Consider the following 12899-nt stretch of genomic DNA (forward strand, 5'->3'; position numbering starts at 1 on the left):
TCGACACAAACACGACAAACCACAATGTACTGCCGCAGTAGTGTATGTTGGCTGAGGAAGTGGAGGGTTTGTTAGTCAATTACACGGTGTTTCTAAAAGATAGTCACCGACCAGTCCTGCCTTGCCACCGCACTGAATAAATACGCTTAAAAGCGTTTTATACTTGATTAAACTAAGTGACTGGAAGCTCATATCAGGTAACGTTAACGTTAAGTTCACTGACATTTAAACTCGAACTGTTGTTGTTGTGTTTCTTTGACTGGCGTCCTTGTTGCCATATGTATAAGAATAATAATAACTAACAATATTCTCGTTTGTCAATGTGTCTAATACTGATTATTGATATGATTTGTGTCAAAGGACTGAAGAATGAGATTCAGTGCTGCAGCTGTGTTACTGTGCGCTGGATATTTTCTCCTGTCAGCAGCCGTCAGCGCTCATCCTCGGTAACCTTATGTCATTTACTGCAAATACTGAACACATGTATTATAAAATGTACTGTAGCCTACCGCAAATAAAACTTTTATTAAAGCCAGAGTCTTGCGTAAGAATCCAAATGTTTTTTACATCATGTCAGTTTTTCTTGGCTTGTGGTTTTATTACTGTATCAGATATAAGAATCGAACAGAAATCACCATTAAAAATAAGTTAGAATTACAAAAAAAAGTAAAAGCTCTGGTGTTGTTACATTACAGTAATGAAAAAAATGTGTTATTTTGTTTGACTTTAGGGGGAAAATTACTGCAGCCATAAAATGTTCCCGTCAGATTCATCCAGTTATAGCATACAGCAGTTTATTGGGTTTTATTTGACATTGTGAACTCTTTTGGTTTCTATCAAGGCTCTTCCAGATATGACAGTTTATTAAGATTACGTGTTACGCTGTTTATAATTGTCATGTGTGAATCATACATGTTCATTGTGCTTCGTTTAGGGGGGAATGGACCAAACTGATCTTGACTCAACACTGGCCAAAGACATTCTGTGGCGTAATGCAATTCAAATCTATCATTGAATAAAAAAATAAACCATTCAGACAGCATCTGGAAGCAGGAGATTAAATGTTGTTGGTGTTTTATTTGTAGATGCATCACTGCCAAACAAATATCAGCTTTTGGACTCTGCATGGCTTATGGTGAGTGTGACATGATACATATTTCTTTAGGAATGTACAGTATTATATCTGTGACTGTATAGTATGGGTCACTAAACTATGCCAGCTTTCTATGCCGGATTCTAGGAGCAGTTTACAGTTGTCCATCCTCTCTATTAATGATATAAAGCTCAGATTTTACATGAAGCATGAATAATTCCTGATTGCAGAGCTTCTTCGTGAATGCAGAAACTTAAAAACGTAAGGCTACAGAGTAATGCAAATACTAATATCCATCATACAGCTTGAAAAATGATCTATTATCTGCCTTAAGCTTAGTTTTTATGTCATTGTCTTTCAGTTTGTGTTTTTAGGTCAATCCCAAACAAACCCTGAGTCTTTTAATGATCAAATGACTGATGATATTTGAAGCTACAATCATTTTTTTATCGTTGCAGGCCCAACGCTGGAAGCATGTGCAACTCATCCTGGCATTTTAATGCCAGTTTGATCGAGGTAACTTTGTGAAAAAACATGCGTGTATGCATATGTGAGATAAACACAGATCTCTTGACTTCTGCATTGTCAGATGTAAGATCAGTACGATGTGTGCTTTACAGTTATGGGCATGTGTTACAGGACATACTGCCAGAAATGCAGAAATATTGGCCAGATCTCCTGGCTCCTTTTTCCCCAGAATTTTGGTATGTGATTATAAAAGTTGCATACATTCATGTAACACTAAATGACGCCAGTGATGATAAGTTTGTTTGTTTGTTTTGTTTAGGCAGTATGAATGGAAGAAACATGGAACATGTGCAGCTAAAGCAGAGTCACTGAATAGTCAGCATAAATACTTCAGCAAAGCTCTTGAGCTTTACCACAAGTTTAACCTCACCAGGTGAGTTTTTGTTATGAAAAATCTGATTGTGTTGAATATGGAAGTGTCGGCGTAACAGTGCCAATGCATTGAATATACAAGTCATTTTATTTTATTTTACAGTAATGCTGTACATTGAACCCAAAAAGTGACTTGGCACATTAGATTTAAATGCATTAGATACAAAATGTCTACAAAACGCACAAAACTAGACCCATTCTCATACCTCACACTAGAAGCCAGTTTTCAAGTACTTTTGACCAACTGGTATCAAGATGATTTTTAATGAACAATGTTAGTAGCGTAAAAAGTGGATGTATTTCACAATAGTTTAATAACATTTTTATGCATAGGTTGAAATAATATAAGAAAAGTATTATTATATTGTTATATCAATACCATAAAGCAATACCATAGTCCGCTCACTAATAGCCATGTAATGTATCAAAGAAATACCGCAATATAAAGGGTAAAATAACATCTTTACTTCTTCTTACATTTCTTTTGTCACACCATGTTTACTGTGAAATCCCCAGTTCTAGCTGACATCAGTTTCACATTTCCTCATGAATGTCTCGTGTTTTCAGTGTTTTAATGAACAAGCAAATCGTGCCATCTGAAGAGCACTACAAAGTAAGTAGAATTTGTATTCTCTCTGTAGAGAGGCTGAACTCTGTGTGCACCTCTGTCTTTGCTGCCGTATGTGTCAAATGATTTATCTTTTGTTTAACATTCATTTGTAAATAATACAGATGTTATGTTTGAAATGTGTTTACTGTAATGGTCCAGCATGACATTTTGATTTGTAAAAATTTTTTAAAATACTGTTCATCAATAGTCATCAACTGCATCATAGTTTACCCGCACCCGCTGAACCTGCCATAGCTGCAACATCAGCATTTCAACCAAGAGTCTGGCGTGTAATGTGCTATCGTGTTCAGACTTCTCTGTTTTTGGAGAGTCATGGGATTGGTCGCATGTGAGTAAATGTGCTGTGTTTTCTGTTTGTTCCAGCTTGATGATATAGAAACTGCCCTTACTAGTTTCTATGGAGTAAAGCTGAAGATTCAGTGTGTCCACCCAGGAAAGGTAAATTGGTAATGCCTTGTGCATGTGTGTGTACGTATGTGTGTGTGTATAAAAATACATTTTATTATGTTGAATAGTTATTATAAGTAAATGATAAATCAGTTAATAATTTAAAAGGATCTAAAAAAAAACGAGCACATCATTTATTCTGTATTTCCTGAAAAGAAATGTAAGGCAAGAATTGAGTGTATCTGTTTTTGAGTGAATCTTGAAAAATGGGCGTTACATACCAGAATGACTGTAGAGGAGGAAATATGTGCAATGTCAGCTTAAAAGTCATAAGCATTATATTTTTATGAAATATGTGGACAGACACATTTTTGTGTAATCCTGTGTAGAGCTCACTGTAAGATAAGGAATGTGTATTATGCACGTAAACTGTTAGTCTTGAGTTCATGTTGATAATAAAAGTACAAGACTAACATGCTGTGCGTAATTCACATGTCACTTTATTCAAAATGTGCTATTTTTCTAGGGAGGCCAGTTTCAGACGTTGGGTCAAATCGAGATCTGTGTGGACAAAGATTTCCAGTTGATGGATTGTGAAAGGTCAGGTGAAGAAATACTGAGCAATGAGATCCTTCCACTGGGTGTTGAAAGCCATCCAGACCTCAGTGTGTGTGATCACTCCATGCCAATCTATTATCCTCCAGTAGTGAGCAGATCACAGAGGTGGTAAACTTGAGCCCTCTTGTGTCATTGAGCTGTAGTGCAATCTGATATCACTGAGCAAGAGATGATGACAGATCATCCTCAATTCATGTGACCAGTTGAGCTCTTAAAACACTGTGTACACACACCTAAAAGGAAATGTTTTAATTGCACGTGTTTTTAAAAAAACACATTTTGGGGCATTTTTTAATATTTTTTAAAGTAATTTTGCATTACATTCTCTTATTTGAATGATTATACAGTATGCTGGGAAAATATGCCAAAGATCTAAGGGTACATTTCTTTATTTTTGTTATAGGGTTCTTTAATGTTCTTTTTGTTATATTTGTATTTGTATCTTAATAAGGCAAACCATTATCACATAATGCAAAGCTATCAAGGTTACATTTCCCAAAACCCAAAAGGAACCCAAAGGAAAGGAATTATAGAAAATACCAATGTCATGCTGTTCCTTAAATCTTCAAAAAGTATAGTGGTCCTAAAATAGGCCTTTTTTCATTAAGACACAATTTTTATTTGCTTTGGGTTGAGATCTGTTCCAGACATGGTGAGTTTCCACCATTTAATACTAATCCTTAATGATCTAAATATTTGTTGAAATGTGCACCAGCAATATTTTATCTGAAAAATTTATAACACGCTTTGCTTTACAAGAGATCATTCATCCTAAATTTGTTATGTTACTGTGGATCTTTGTGATGTGGTTTTTATCTTTGTGCCTTCAGTCATTTTAGAAGATGCACATTCAAGTCTCTGTCACTGGAGGGCAGCACTCTTAAATCATAAAGCTGCAAGGATTTATAGGCCCGGTTTCACAGACAAGGCTTAAGGCTAGTCCTAGACTAAATTGAATGTGTGACCTGTCTTTGCCCAGAAATATCTTAAAATATATCAGTGCCATTGTTTTGTCTCAAGATGCACACCAGTAATGTATTCTTCTAAGGCATTTTTATAAAAGCGACAAAAATCTTAATTCAACTAAGGCATAGTCCTGGCTTAAACTAAACCGTGTCTGTGAAACCGGGCCATAATGTTTACATATAAGCTTTATAAATGGGAGACACCAATTACCTTTAATGAAACTGGACAACATTTGCACAAGATGTTCACTTAAACACGTTCTGTCTTTAACTCGTGTTAAAAAATGACTTTTTTAATCTCCCTGGATGGGGCCATGTATATCAGGTTTGGGGATTTCATACACTGCTTTGAAATATTGTTTTTATAATTTTCCGTTCTTTGATGTAATGCTACAGTAATAAGACTTGTGTACTGTATATACTGCTGGTGAAAGCCTTTTACTGAAATCAAAAGCCTTAAATATTTTTTAAAGTGTCAGTAATTGAAACTTTTCTTCAATTCATGTTGTATTTAATGCAGTACCAATTAAATAAACAGAGAGATAATCATAAAATGCTGAAATCTTTGGTAATATATAAATTACAGTATATTGATGAACTGATGGCATATAATGTGAATGTTTTAAAGAATCATTCTAATGCCCTGTGTTATAGGGTGCTAAATGCAATCCTTAAACATCTTAAATAACCTTCACAGAATGTTAATGCTGCTCTCTTCTATACGACGAAAGAAAACAAGGACAGTTGTCACAAATAACCAAAAGCACTTATAAAAACGTATAAACCTCGTAAAATAAACCTTAAGCTTATTTCTGTTTAATTGCTCTATAGCTAATGGGCCGCTTATCTGGTAGCAGCTCAATAGTAAAGCATTGTGTTGTCAGAACAGACATCGTGGATTTGATTCTTAGGGAACACACAGTGATAAATGCTGACATTTGCTTTTCGTAAAAGTGTCTGCCAAATCGTCACCTTGGAATTATAAGGTTCTGCATTCTGAGTTTTGCCATAACAAGCTTCAAAGTTTTATCATTCCATTGACTCAGTGGATAAAATCCCAAAATGTAGGGAAAAACAACACATAATGTGTAAGTTATGGAAAAAGAGTATGTGAATAACTCAATTTTGACAAAAATGTCAAATAGAACCGTGAAGATGAATTGAATTTTATTGTGAAGTGCCTCTTTGCCATGAAAATGAACTTAGTCCAAAAAAACATGTACATTCCATTTCAACTCTGCCACAAAAAGACCAGCTGACATCATGTCAGTGATTCTCTGGTTAACACAGGTGAGAGTGTTGACGAGGACAAGGCTGAAGATCACTCTTGCTGATTGAATTAGAATAACAGACTGGAAGCTTTAAAAGGAGGGTGGTGCTGGAAATCATTGTTCTTCCTCTGTTAACCATGGTTACCTGCAAGGAAACACGGGCAGTCATCATTGCGTTGCACAAAAAGGGATTCACAGGCAAGGCTATTGCTGCTAGTAAGATTGCACCTACATCAACCATTTATTGGATCATCAGAAACTTTGAATCATCAGAGACGTTCAATTGTTGTGAAGGCTTCAGGGCGCCCAAGAAAGTCCAGCAAGCGCCAGGATCATCTTCTACAGCTGCGAGATCGGGGAACCACCAGTGCAGAGCTTGCTCAGGAATGGCAGCAGGCAGGTGTGAGTGCATCTGCACGCACAGTGAGGCCAACCATCCAAGAACAGTTTGGTGATGAACAATGCCTTTTCCAGCATGATGGAGCACCTTGCCATAAGGTAAAAGCAATAACTAAGTGGCTCGGGGACCAAAACATCAACATTTTGGGTCCATGGCCAGGAAACTCCCCAGACCTTAATCCCATTGAGAACTTGTGGTCAATCCTCAAGAAAAACAAAAACCTACAAATTCTGGCCAACTCCAAGCATTGATTATGCAAGAATGGGCTGCCATCAGTGAGGATGTGGCCCAGAAGTTGATTGACAGCATGCCCGGGCGAATTACAGAGGTCTTGAAAAAGAAGGGTCAACACTGCAAATATTGAGTCTTTGCGTAAACTTAATGTAATTATCAATAAAAGCCTTTGACACTTATGAAATGCTTGTAATTATACTTCAGTATACCATAGTAACATGTGACAAAAACATATAAAAATCACTGAAGCAGTAGACTTGGTGGAAATTAATATTTGTGTCATTCTCAAAACTTTTGGCCACGACTGTACACATCTCTCACATGTCACTTGACATATTTATAGAAATGATAAATGATGATAAATAATTTATAATCAATATTTTGAACACTAATTTATTTAATAAATTTCCTCATTCGTGGATCACAGTGGAAGAATAATTGATTTCCCAGAATGCTTCAACAACAACATGAAGCAGCATGCATGATGGAAACATTACAACCCTGCTGTTAAAAACTTTCTTTTTCATGACTGTGTTTAAGTTATTTGAAGTAAACAAAAATTTTAGAAAATTACACTTTTATTTGAGTTTAAATTTTAATTCAATTTGTCCTCGGTATTATGTAGTCAATATACAGTACATTATGATGAGCTTTCTCTTTTTATATGGCTGCTGCTGCTGTTTGTTTAGTATATTTCTGCTGTAATAATATGTTTTTGCAGTTAGAGTGCTGAAAATGAATAAGAATGTGCTAGCTTTGCACAATAAAATACACTACATTATTGTACAAGCAGATATTATATTTCCATTCACTCAGCGTTTCTTACCTTACGGTGTAGAGTAACCTCAGAACTGAGGATAATTTACAGAGCATCCGTATCCGCATAAACCTGGAGTCTATTACTGTATGACATTCTGTTTCTAACCCCCGCAGACACATCACCACAGCACTTACACACATTAAAGGCTGTTATAAACACACTGTGTACTGTAAGAAAGAGCTTAGCTCAGGTAATCTGTGTAGAGGCTGTTATGACACTTCGCTGGAAATGAAAAATGAAATCCATAAAATAATAATGATGATTAGACGTTATTGAAGCCAACGCATGTATAGGTAAAATAAGTGTTACTATAACAGAATACAAATAATAAACTCTATACAAGCAGTGGCGGTTCTAGACTACTGTAACTGGGGGGGCCATGCAGGGAGCAATTATGCTTTTAGGGGGCACACTAACATGTGTCATGATTAATTTTCAGTCATTTTTCACTGTCATGTATTACTGTTTTCTCCAAGTAAACTAATAAGCTAATAAAACAAGTTCAGCTCAAATTAATGTTCCATGGTCATTTATTTCACAACACATTGTATATAGTCAAAATAACAATGACAACAATAATAACATTTAGGCACTTTTCTGCATCTTAAATGTACATACATGAATGAAAAACTACCCACAAGATATCCAAAAATCAACTTAAGCAGTCATCTAAACATGAGTCACATTATCAGGTATTTCCTTTACACAAAGAAAAAAAAAACATAAATTTCAAAATTTTCACATGTGATATGTGGTTTTGGCACACTTTCATGTGAATGTCATGTTAACTAAATACTCGTGTAAAAACTCATGTTTTTCACATGGAATTTCAGGGTTACAAAAGTTGTCTCTCTGCACAACTAAATCACCTTGCTGATGGGTCCTCTATTCTATTGGACTTTCTTCATTCTCTAAGCTTTTGTGCATTTCTGACTCTTTTTCAGAAGCATCTTTCTCCAGCCTTGACTGACTATTATCTTTAGTTTTCTTATTAAAAAGGGACATCGTGTCCTTAGATTTTTTTTTCTTAATTTTAACGGCAAATGGGGAAATTATGAAAATGTGTAAATGAAAAGAGGACTCTCAAATACACCACAAGTAATATACAGGACAGTATAGAATAAGCTGTATTGGTTACTTGAACTCTGATAATTCCTTGGGAATAACAGACCATTTATTTTAATTATAAGGCAAAAGTGGATTTTATCAAACATTCACCCCAATAAATGTAAGTTGCATTTGATCTCATTTCATTAACAAATAAAATTTCTTTAGTGTGTTACACGTTCTCTGGCAGCAGTTGATTCTTTGTATAGGCACGAGTCACGACTGCTTTATATGTAGATTTAACATGCGCAACACCGGAAAATATAGGTCAGTGTTTTAATGATGTGTAACCATATGCATTTTCATTATATTTTTACAAAATATTTCCATTACCTGTATGATGTAGACGTAGTCTCGCTTAAGGCGCACAGACTGGACATTGTTTGTGTCTTGCTTGCGTAATCTTCCGTTTGGCACACAAGCATCATTACTGCCACTCGCAGGACAAACTGTGCATTGCACCCGAAATTGCACGGTTGTGGTAAAAAATTCCAGAAACGATTCCAGATTTAGGGGGGCAGTGGGGTGGCCAAGTGTGCTGACACAGGGGCACTGGCCCCCTCTGCCCCCCCCAGAACTGCCCCTGTGTGCAAGTGTAATTTCTCATTCGCTGTCAACACAAAACCCACTGTGTCTTAAAATCCCTGTGACATCACTGTGCTACACACTAGATTGATCTTCTGATCTTTGCTGTTGGGTGAAATCTGCAGGACATGTTATTTAGAGGTTTTGTGAATTTCAACCAATTAACCTACTACTTAAACTAAATGTTTGTTGAAATGTGCCCCAGGACTTGGCAGCAATATTTCATTTTTATTTTATATTTATTAATGTATTTTATAATATGTAAGTCTTTGACTAACAAGAGACCATTCATCCTAAATTTGGCATAGTGTAATAAATGTGGTGTGTTTTTAGCTTTAGGCCAGGGGTGTCCAAAGTCAGTCCTGGAGGGCCGGTGTCCTGCAAAGTTTAGCTTCAACCCTAATCAAACGCACCTGAACAGCTAATCAAGGTCTCACAAAGCAGACTAGAAACTTCCAAACAGGTGTGTTGAGCCAAGTTGGAGCTAAACTCTTTAGGACAGTGGCCCTCCAGGACCGACATTGGACACCCCTGCTTTAGGCTTTCAGTTATTTCAGAAAATGCACATTCAAGTCTCTGTCACTGGAGGGCAGCACGTGCACTCTCTCGACACATCAAAAGATGAAAAAACTCCTTGTACGTTTTATAAATGGGCGACACCAATTACCTTTAATGAAACTGACCAACATTTGCACAAGATGTTCTTTTAAACACTTTACTATTTCTGCCTTTTAATTTGGGTTTAAAAAACATACTGTAGCTGATGTTAGTTTTCTTATCTTCTAGGATGGGACCATTCAGGTGTGTTGGGCAAGATAGACTGCTTTGAAATATTGTTTTTATAATTCTCAGTTCTTCGATGTGCACTGTAAATAATGCCTTTTCCAGTAATCAAACTCCATTTTTACATCATTTTTATAGTGTCAGTAATTGACATTTTTCTTTGTTTCGTGTTGTATTTAATGCAGACGAACTGCATGTATACACAGTACAGTGCTGAACTGCAATGATAATGATTTCGTAAATAGTCTTTAGGGAATTAGACTTAGTTCACCAAAATGATACATTCTGCCATCGTTTATTCACCCTCACATTTCAAAACCTGTGTACGACTCTTTCCTCTTTGAAACACAAAAGAAGATATTTTGAGAAATGTCTCAGTGGTTTTGTGTTCGTACAATGGAAACCAATGAAGTCCAATGTTGTTTGATTATCAACATTCTTCAAAATATCTTCTTTTGCAATGTGCTGAAGTAAGAAAGTCTTGCTTGAAATGACATGAGGGTGAGTAAATGATTTTTAGAGATACCCCTCAAGCCACCTCCCCTCTCATGCTTGTAAGTGTTTCTAAGGTGCTAAGCTCACTTCTCACCAGGGCCGGCTCTAGGCATGGGCAGGGGTGGGCTGAGCCCACCTAAACGTCTGTTCTGTCGGGACCACTGTCGTCAATTATTTAACGATAGCATATATTTCGTTTTGCGGAATGAAACTGTTCTGGGCAAACTCTCCGCCCGTCCATGCAGCCTTGCATGGGCATAGCAGGAGCGCAGCAATACATGTACCCCCACCTGGGGAACCAGAACAGTGCCTGATGCATAACAGGATTAAATTAAAAGATCCAAAGATACAGGCAGATCAGGGGGAGATGGGGATGGAGGTGGGTTTTAAATGCAAATAGAAACATCATTTTTATATGAAATTTGGGAGAAATGTCAAAAGTTCACAGAAATAAACGAAAATGATAATTTTACCAAAACACAATATTCTTATCAGAAAAAAATTAAATACTTTTGAAATGGTCTCTTAATTTGTTCTGCGGCTATATACTCTATGGTGTGGTTGGGGTATATGCCCACCCAGGATATCTGCTAGCCCACCCTTCTGCACCTGGCAGGAACCGGGCCTGCTTCTCACATACATTGGGTAAAATATTGAATAATTATTATCACTCAAAATCTGATGAAACTGCAACGTTACGTTTTTTCTCAGAAACCGCCCCTTTTAGATAAAAAACCCCATGAAATCTTCATTTAATGACTGGCTGGCCTTTACATTAAGTGTAGGCTACCTCGTCTAGTATTCTTTACTACAGTTCACTGCTCAGGACTGTTAAATGTGTGTGAAGTCATTTCTGCTAATGAAGGAAACGATTCCTTATATCACGCACCTTGACATAAGCAGCTCTGTCCTGAATGCAAACTTGTCACCTTTCGTCGAAATTCGCCGTTTTGGATCCAAAATGGATCCTAATTGTGTTCATTATTAAATGAAATTATGAGAATCATGTGCAGATGTTGTGGTAAGGATGTCAAATCACTAGCCAGGGGGTGCGTTTCCCCAACAACGACATAACTTGCTGGTTAACCACCATAGTAAGATGCATCGTTTGAGAAACTAACTAGCTACTCAGGAATGTTTCCCGAAAACATAGCCTGTGTCCGAAATAGACCCCTATACCCTAATATAGTGCACTATTTGAGGGGACGTCCATTTTTAGTGGTGTCCGAATTCATAGTGGACATTACTGAGTGCACTCAATCAATCCCATGATGCATCATAATAACGAGTGTACAACCGATGTACACTCACGGCTAGCTGCTAGCCATCTATCGTGATGCTCGCGCTGAATGAATTCCCGCGTCTCGGCAGAAGATGGCGCCCGCAGCATTTCCAGTGCACGAGTGTCCAAATTTACTCACTCGTTTTTACCCGCTCCTTAAAGTGGACTAAATTAGTGAACTGATGTAGGGAATCGCGAATGAGGGTATAGTGGGCGATTTCGGACGCAGCCATAGTAACGTTGTCGCATATCTGTTGTTTGAACCACGTTGGTTCAACAACATAGTTGATGACGTCACATAGGTGGTGGAGTAATACCGTCTTCTAATTAAATGTCATATTATTGCTGTAAATAATATACACTGCATCTGAAAACTATTTTTGTGATCGTATTTATGCTCTGTTATGTCTTATGTTTTATTTCACGATATTTAACTCATTCATAAGTTTCCTCCTACGTAACTCCGCCCAAGGATTCCCCCGGGTCCTAGAACATGCGAATTTAAAAAAACAACGCTTTTATTTTCTTGACAAACTAAAAGATGTGAAATTAAATTTGTATATTTCGAAGGATGGATATAGAATGCACTGCATGTTGCTTGCTTACCTTTACTTGTAAGTCTACATGTCATAATAATAAGGAACTATGCTTCTAACCTAGACCTGTAGCTCCAACCACACAACTTTGCGATGCTGCTTGCGATTGATCGTTGGAACGATGGTTTCGGGAAACACTTAAATCGTTGAACTATGCTGAAACGACGGAACTTGCGACCATAGTTGGCTAACCATGCTTTTGGAAAACGCACCCCAGTTAGCGGGTTATGTTTTAAATTCTGTTCAGATTGAGCGCAGATACTCATTTCATGAATCAACATTAGATGTAGTCGAATTGCGCAGCACCTGCACATTTCTGACTTACTTCAATACAACCGGCACTAAGCACACAGGTAAAGGGTTACGGATAGAAGGGATACAGCTACCTCCACTGGGCATGCGCACTTCAATACCGCATACTTTTTATCACGCTGAAAAGAGTTATTACTTTTTTTAGGGTTGGGGTAGGTGTATGGAAGCCCGTTTCCGCCAGGGTTGGGAATTTTTTTTAGATTTTATAAGTCATTATTATGACTTAGTATCTCAAAATAATGAGAAACTTATTAGAAACTTATATTATTATGAGATACTAAGTCATTATTATGAGTTAGTTTCTCATTATTATGAGACGCTAAGTCATTATTATGAGTTAGTTTCTCATTAATATGAGATGCTAAGTCATTATTATGAGTTAGTTTCTCATTATTATGAGTTACTAGTCGAAATTTCGAC

The 12899-nt window shown here is 36.9% G+C and overlaps 1 protein-coding gene across 1 annotated transcript; it reads left to right on the forward strand.

The window, feature by feature from the left end:
- Window positions 1-5156, forward strand: rnaset2 (ribonuclease T2). The gene is made up of 10 exons (XM_057342915.1): window positions 1-197; window positions 361-446; window positions 935-989; window positions 1086-1135; window positions 1552-1609; window positions 1733-1797; window positions 1881-1994; window positions 2561-2606; window positions 2988-3062; window positions 3538-5156. Exons 2-10 carry the CDS (start codon window positions 370-372, stop codon window positions 3739-3741), a joined length of 744 nt encoding a protein of 247 aa, XP_057198898.1. The 5' UTR covers window positions 1-197; window positions 361-369; the 3' UTR covers window positions 3742-5156.
- The last annotated feature ends 7743 nt before the right edge of the window (window positions 5157-12899 follow it).

Source organism: Triplophysa rosa, linkage group LG9, assembly GCF_024868665.1.
Source record: "Triplophysa rosa linkage group LG9, Trosa_1v2, whole genome shotgun sequence".
NCBI classification, from domain to species: Eukaryota; Metazoa; Chordata; class Actinopteri; order Cypriniformes; family Nemacheilidae; genus Triplophysa; species Triplophysa rosa.

What these genes read in the sequence shown, in the direction of transcription:
- rnaset2 (XM_057342915.1), top strand. Translation starts at nt 370, where the DNA reads ATGAGATTCAGTGCTGCAGCTGTGTTACTGTGCGCTGGATATTTTCTC. An exon ending in CACAAGTTTAACCTCACCAG is followed by an intron (nt 1,995 to 2,560) that starts GTGAGTTTTTGT and finishes TCGTGTTTTCAG; the next exon opens with TGTTTTAATGAACAAGCAAA. An exon ending in CATCTGAAGAGCACTACAAA is followed by an intron (nt 2,607 to 2,987) that starts GTAAGTAGAATT and finishes TGTTTGTTCCAG; the next exon opens with CTTGATGATATAGAAACTGC.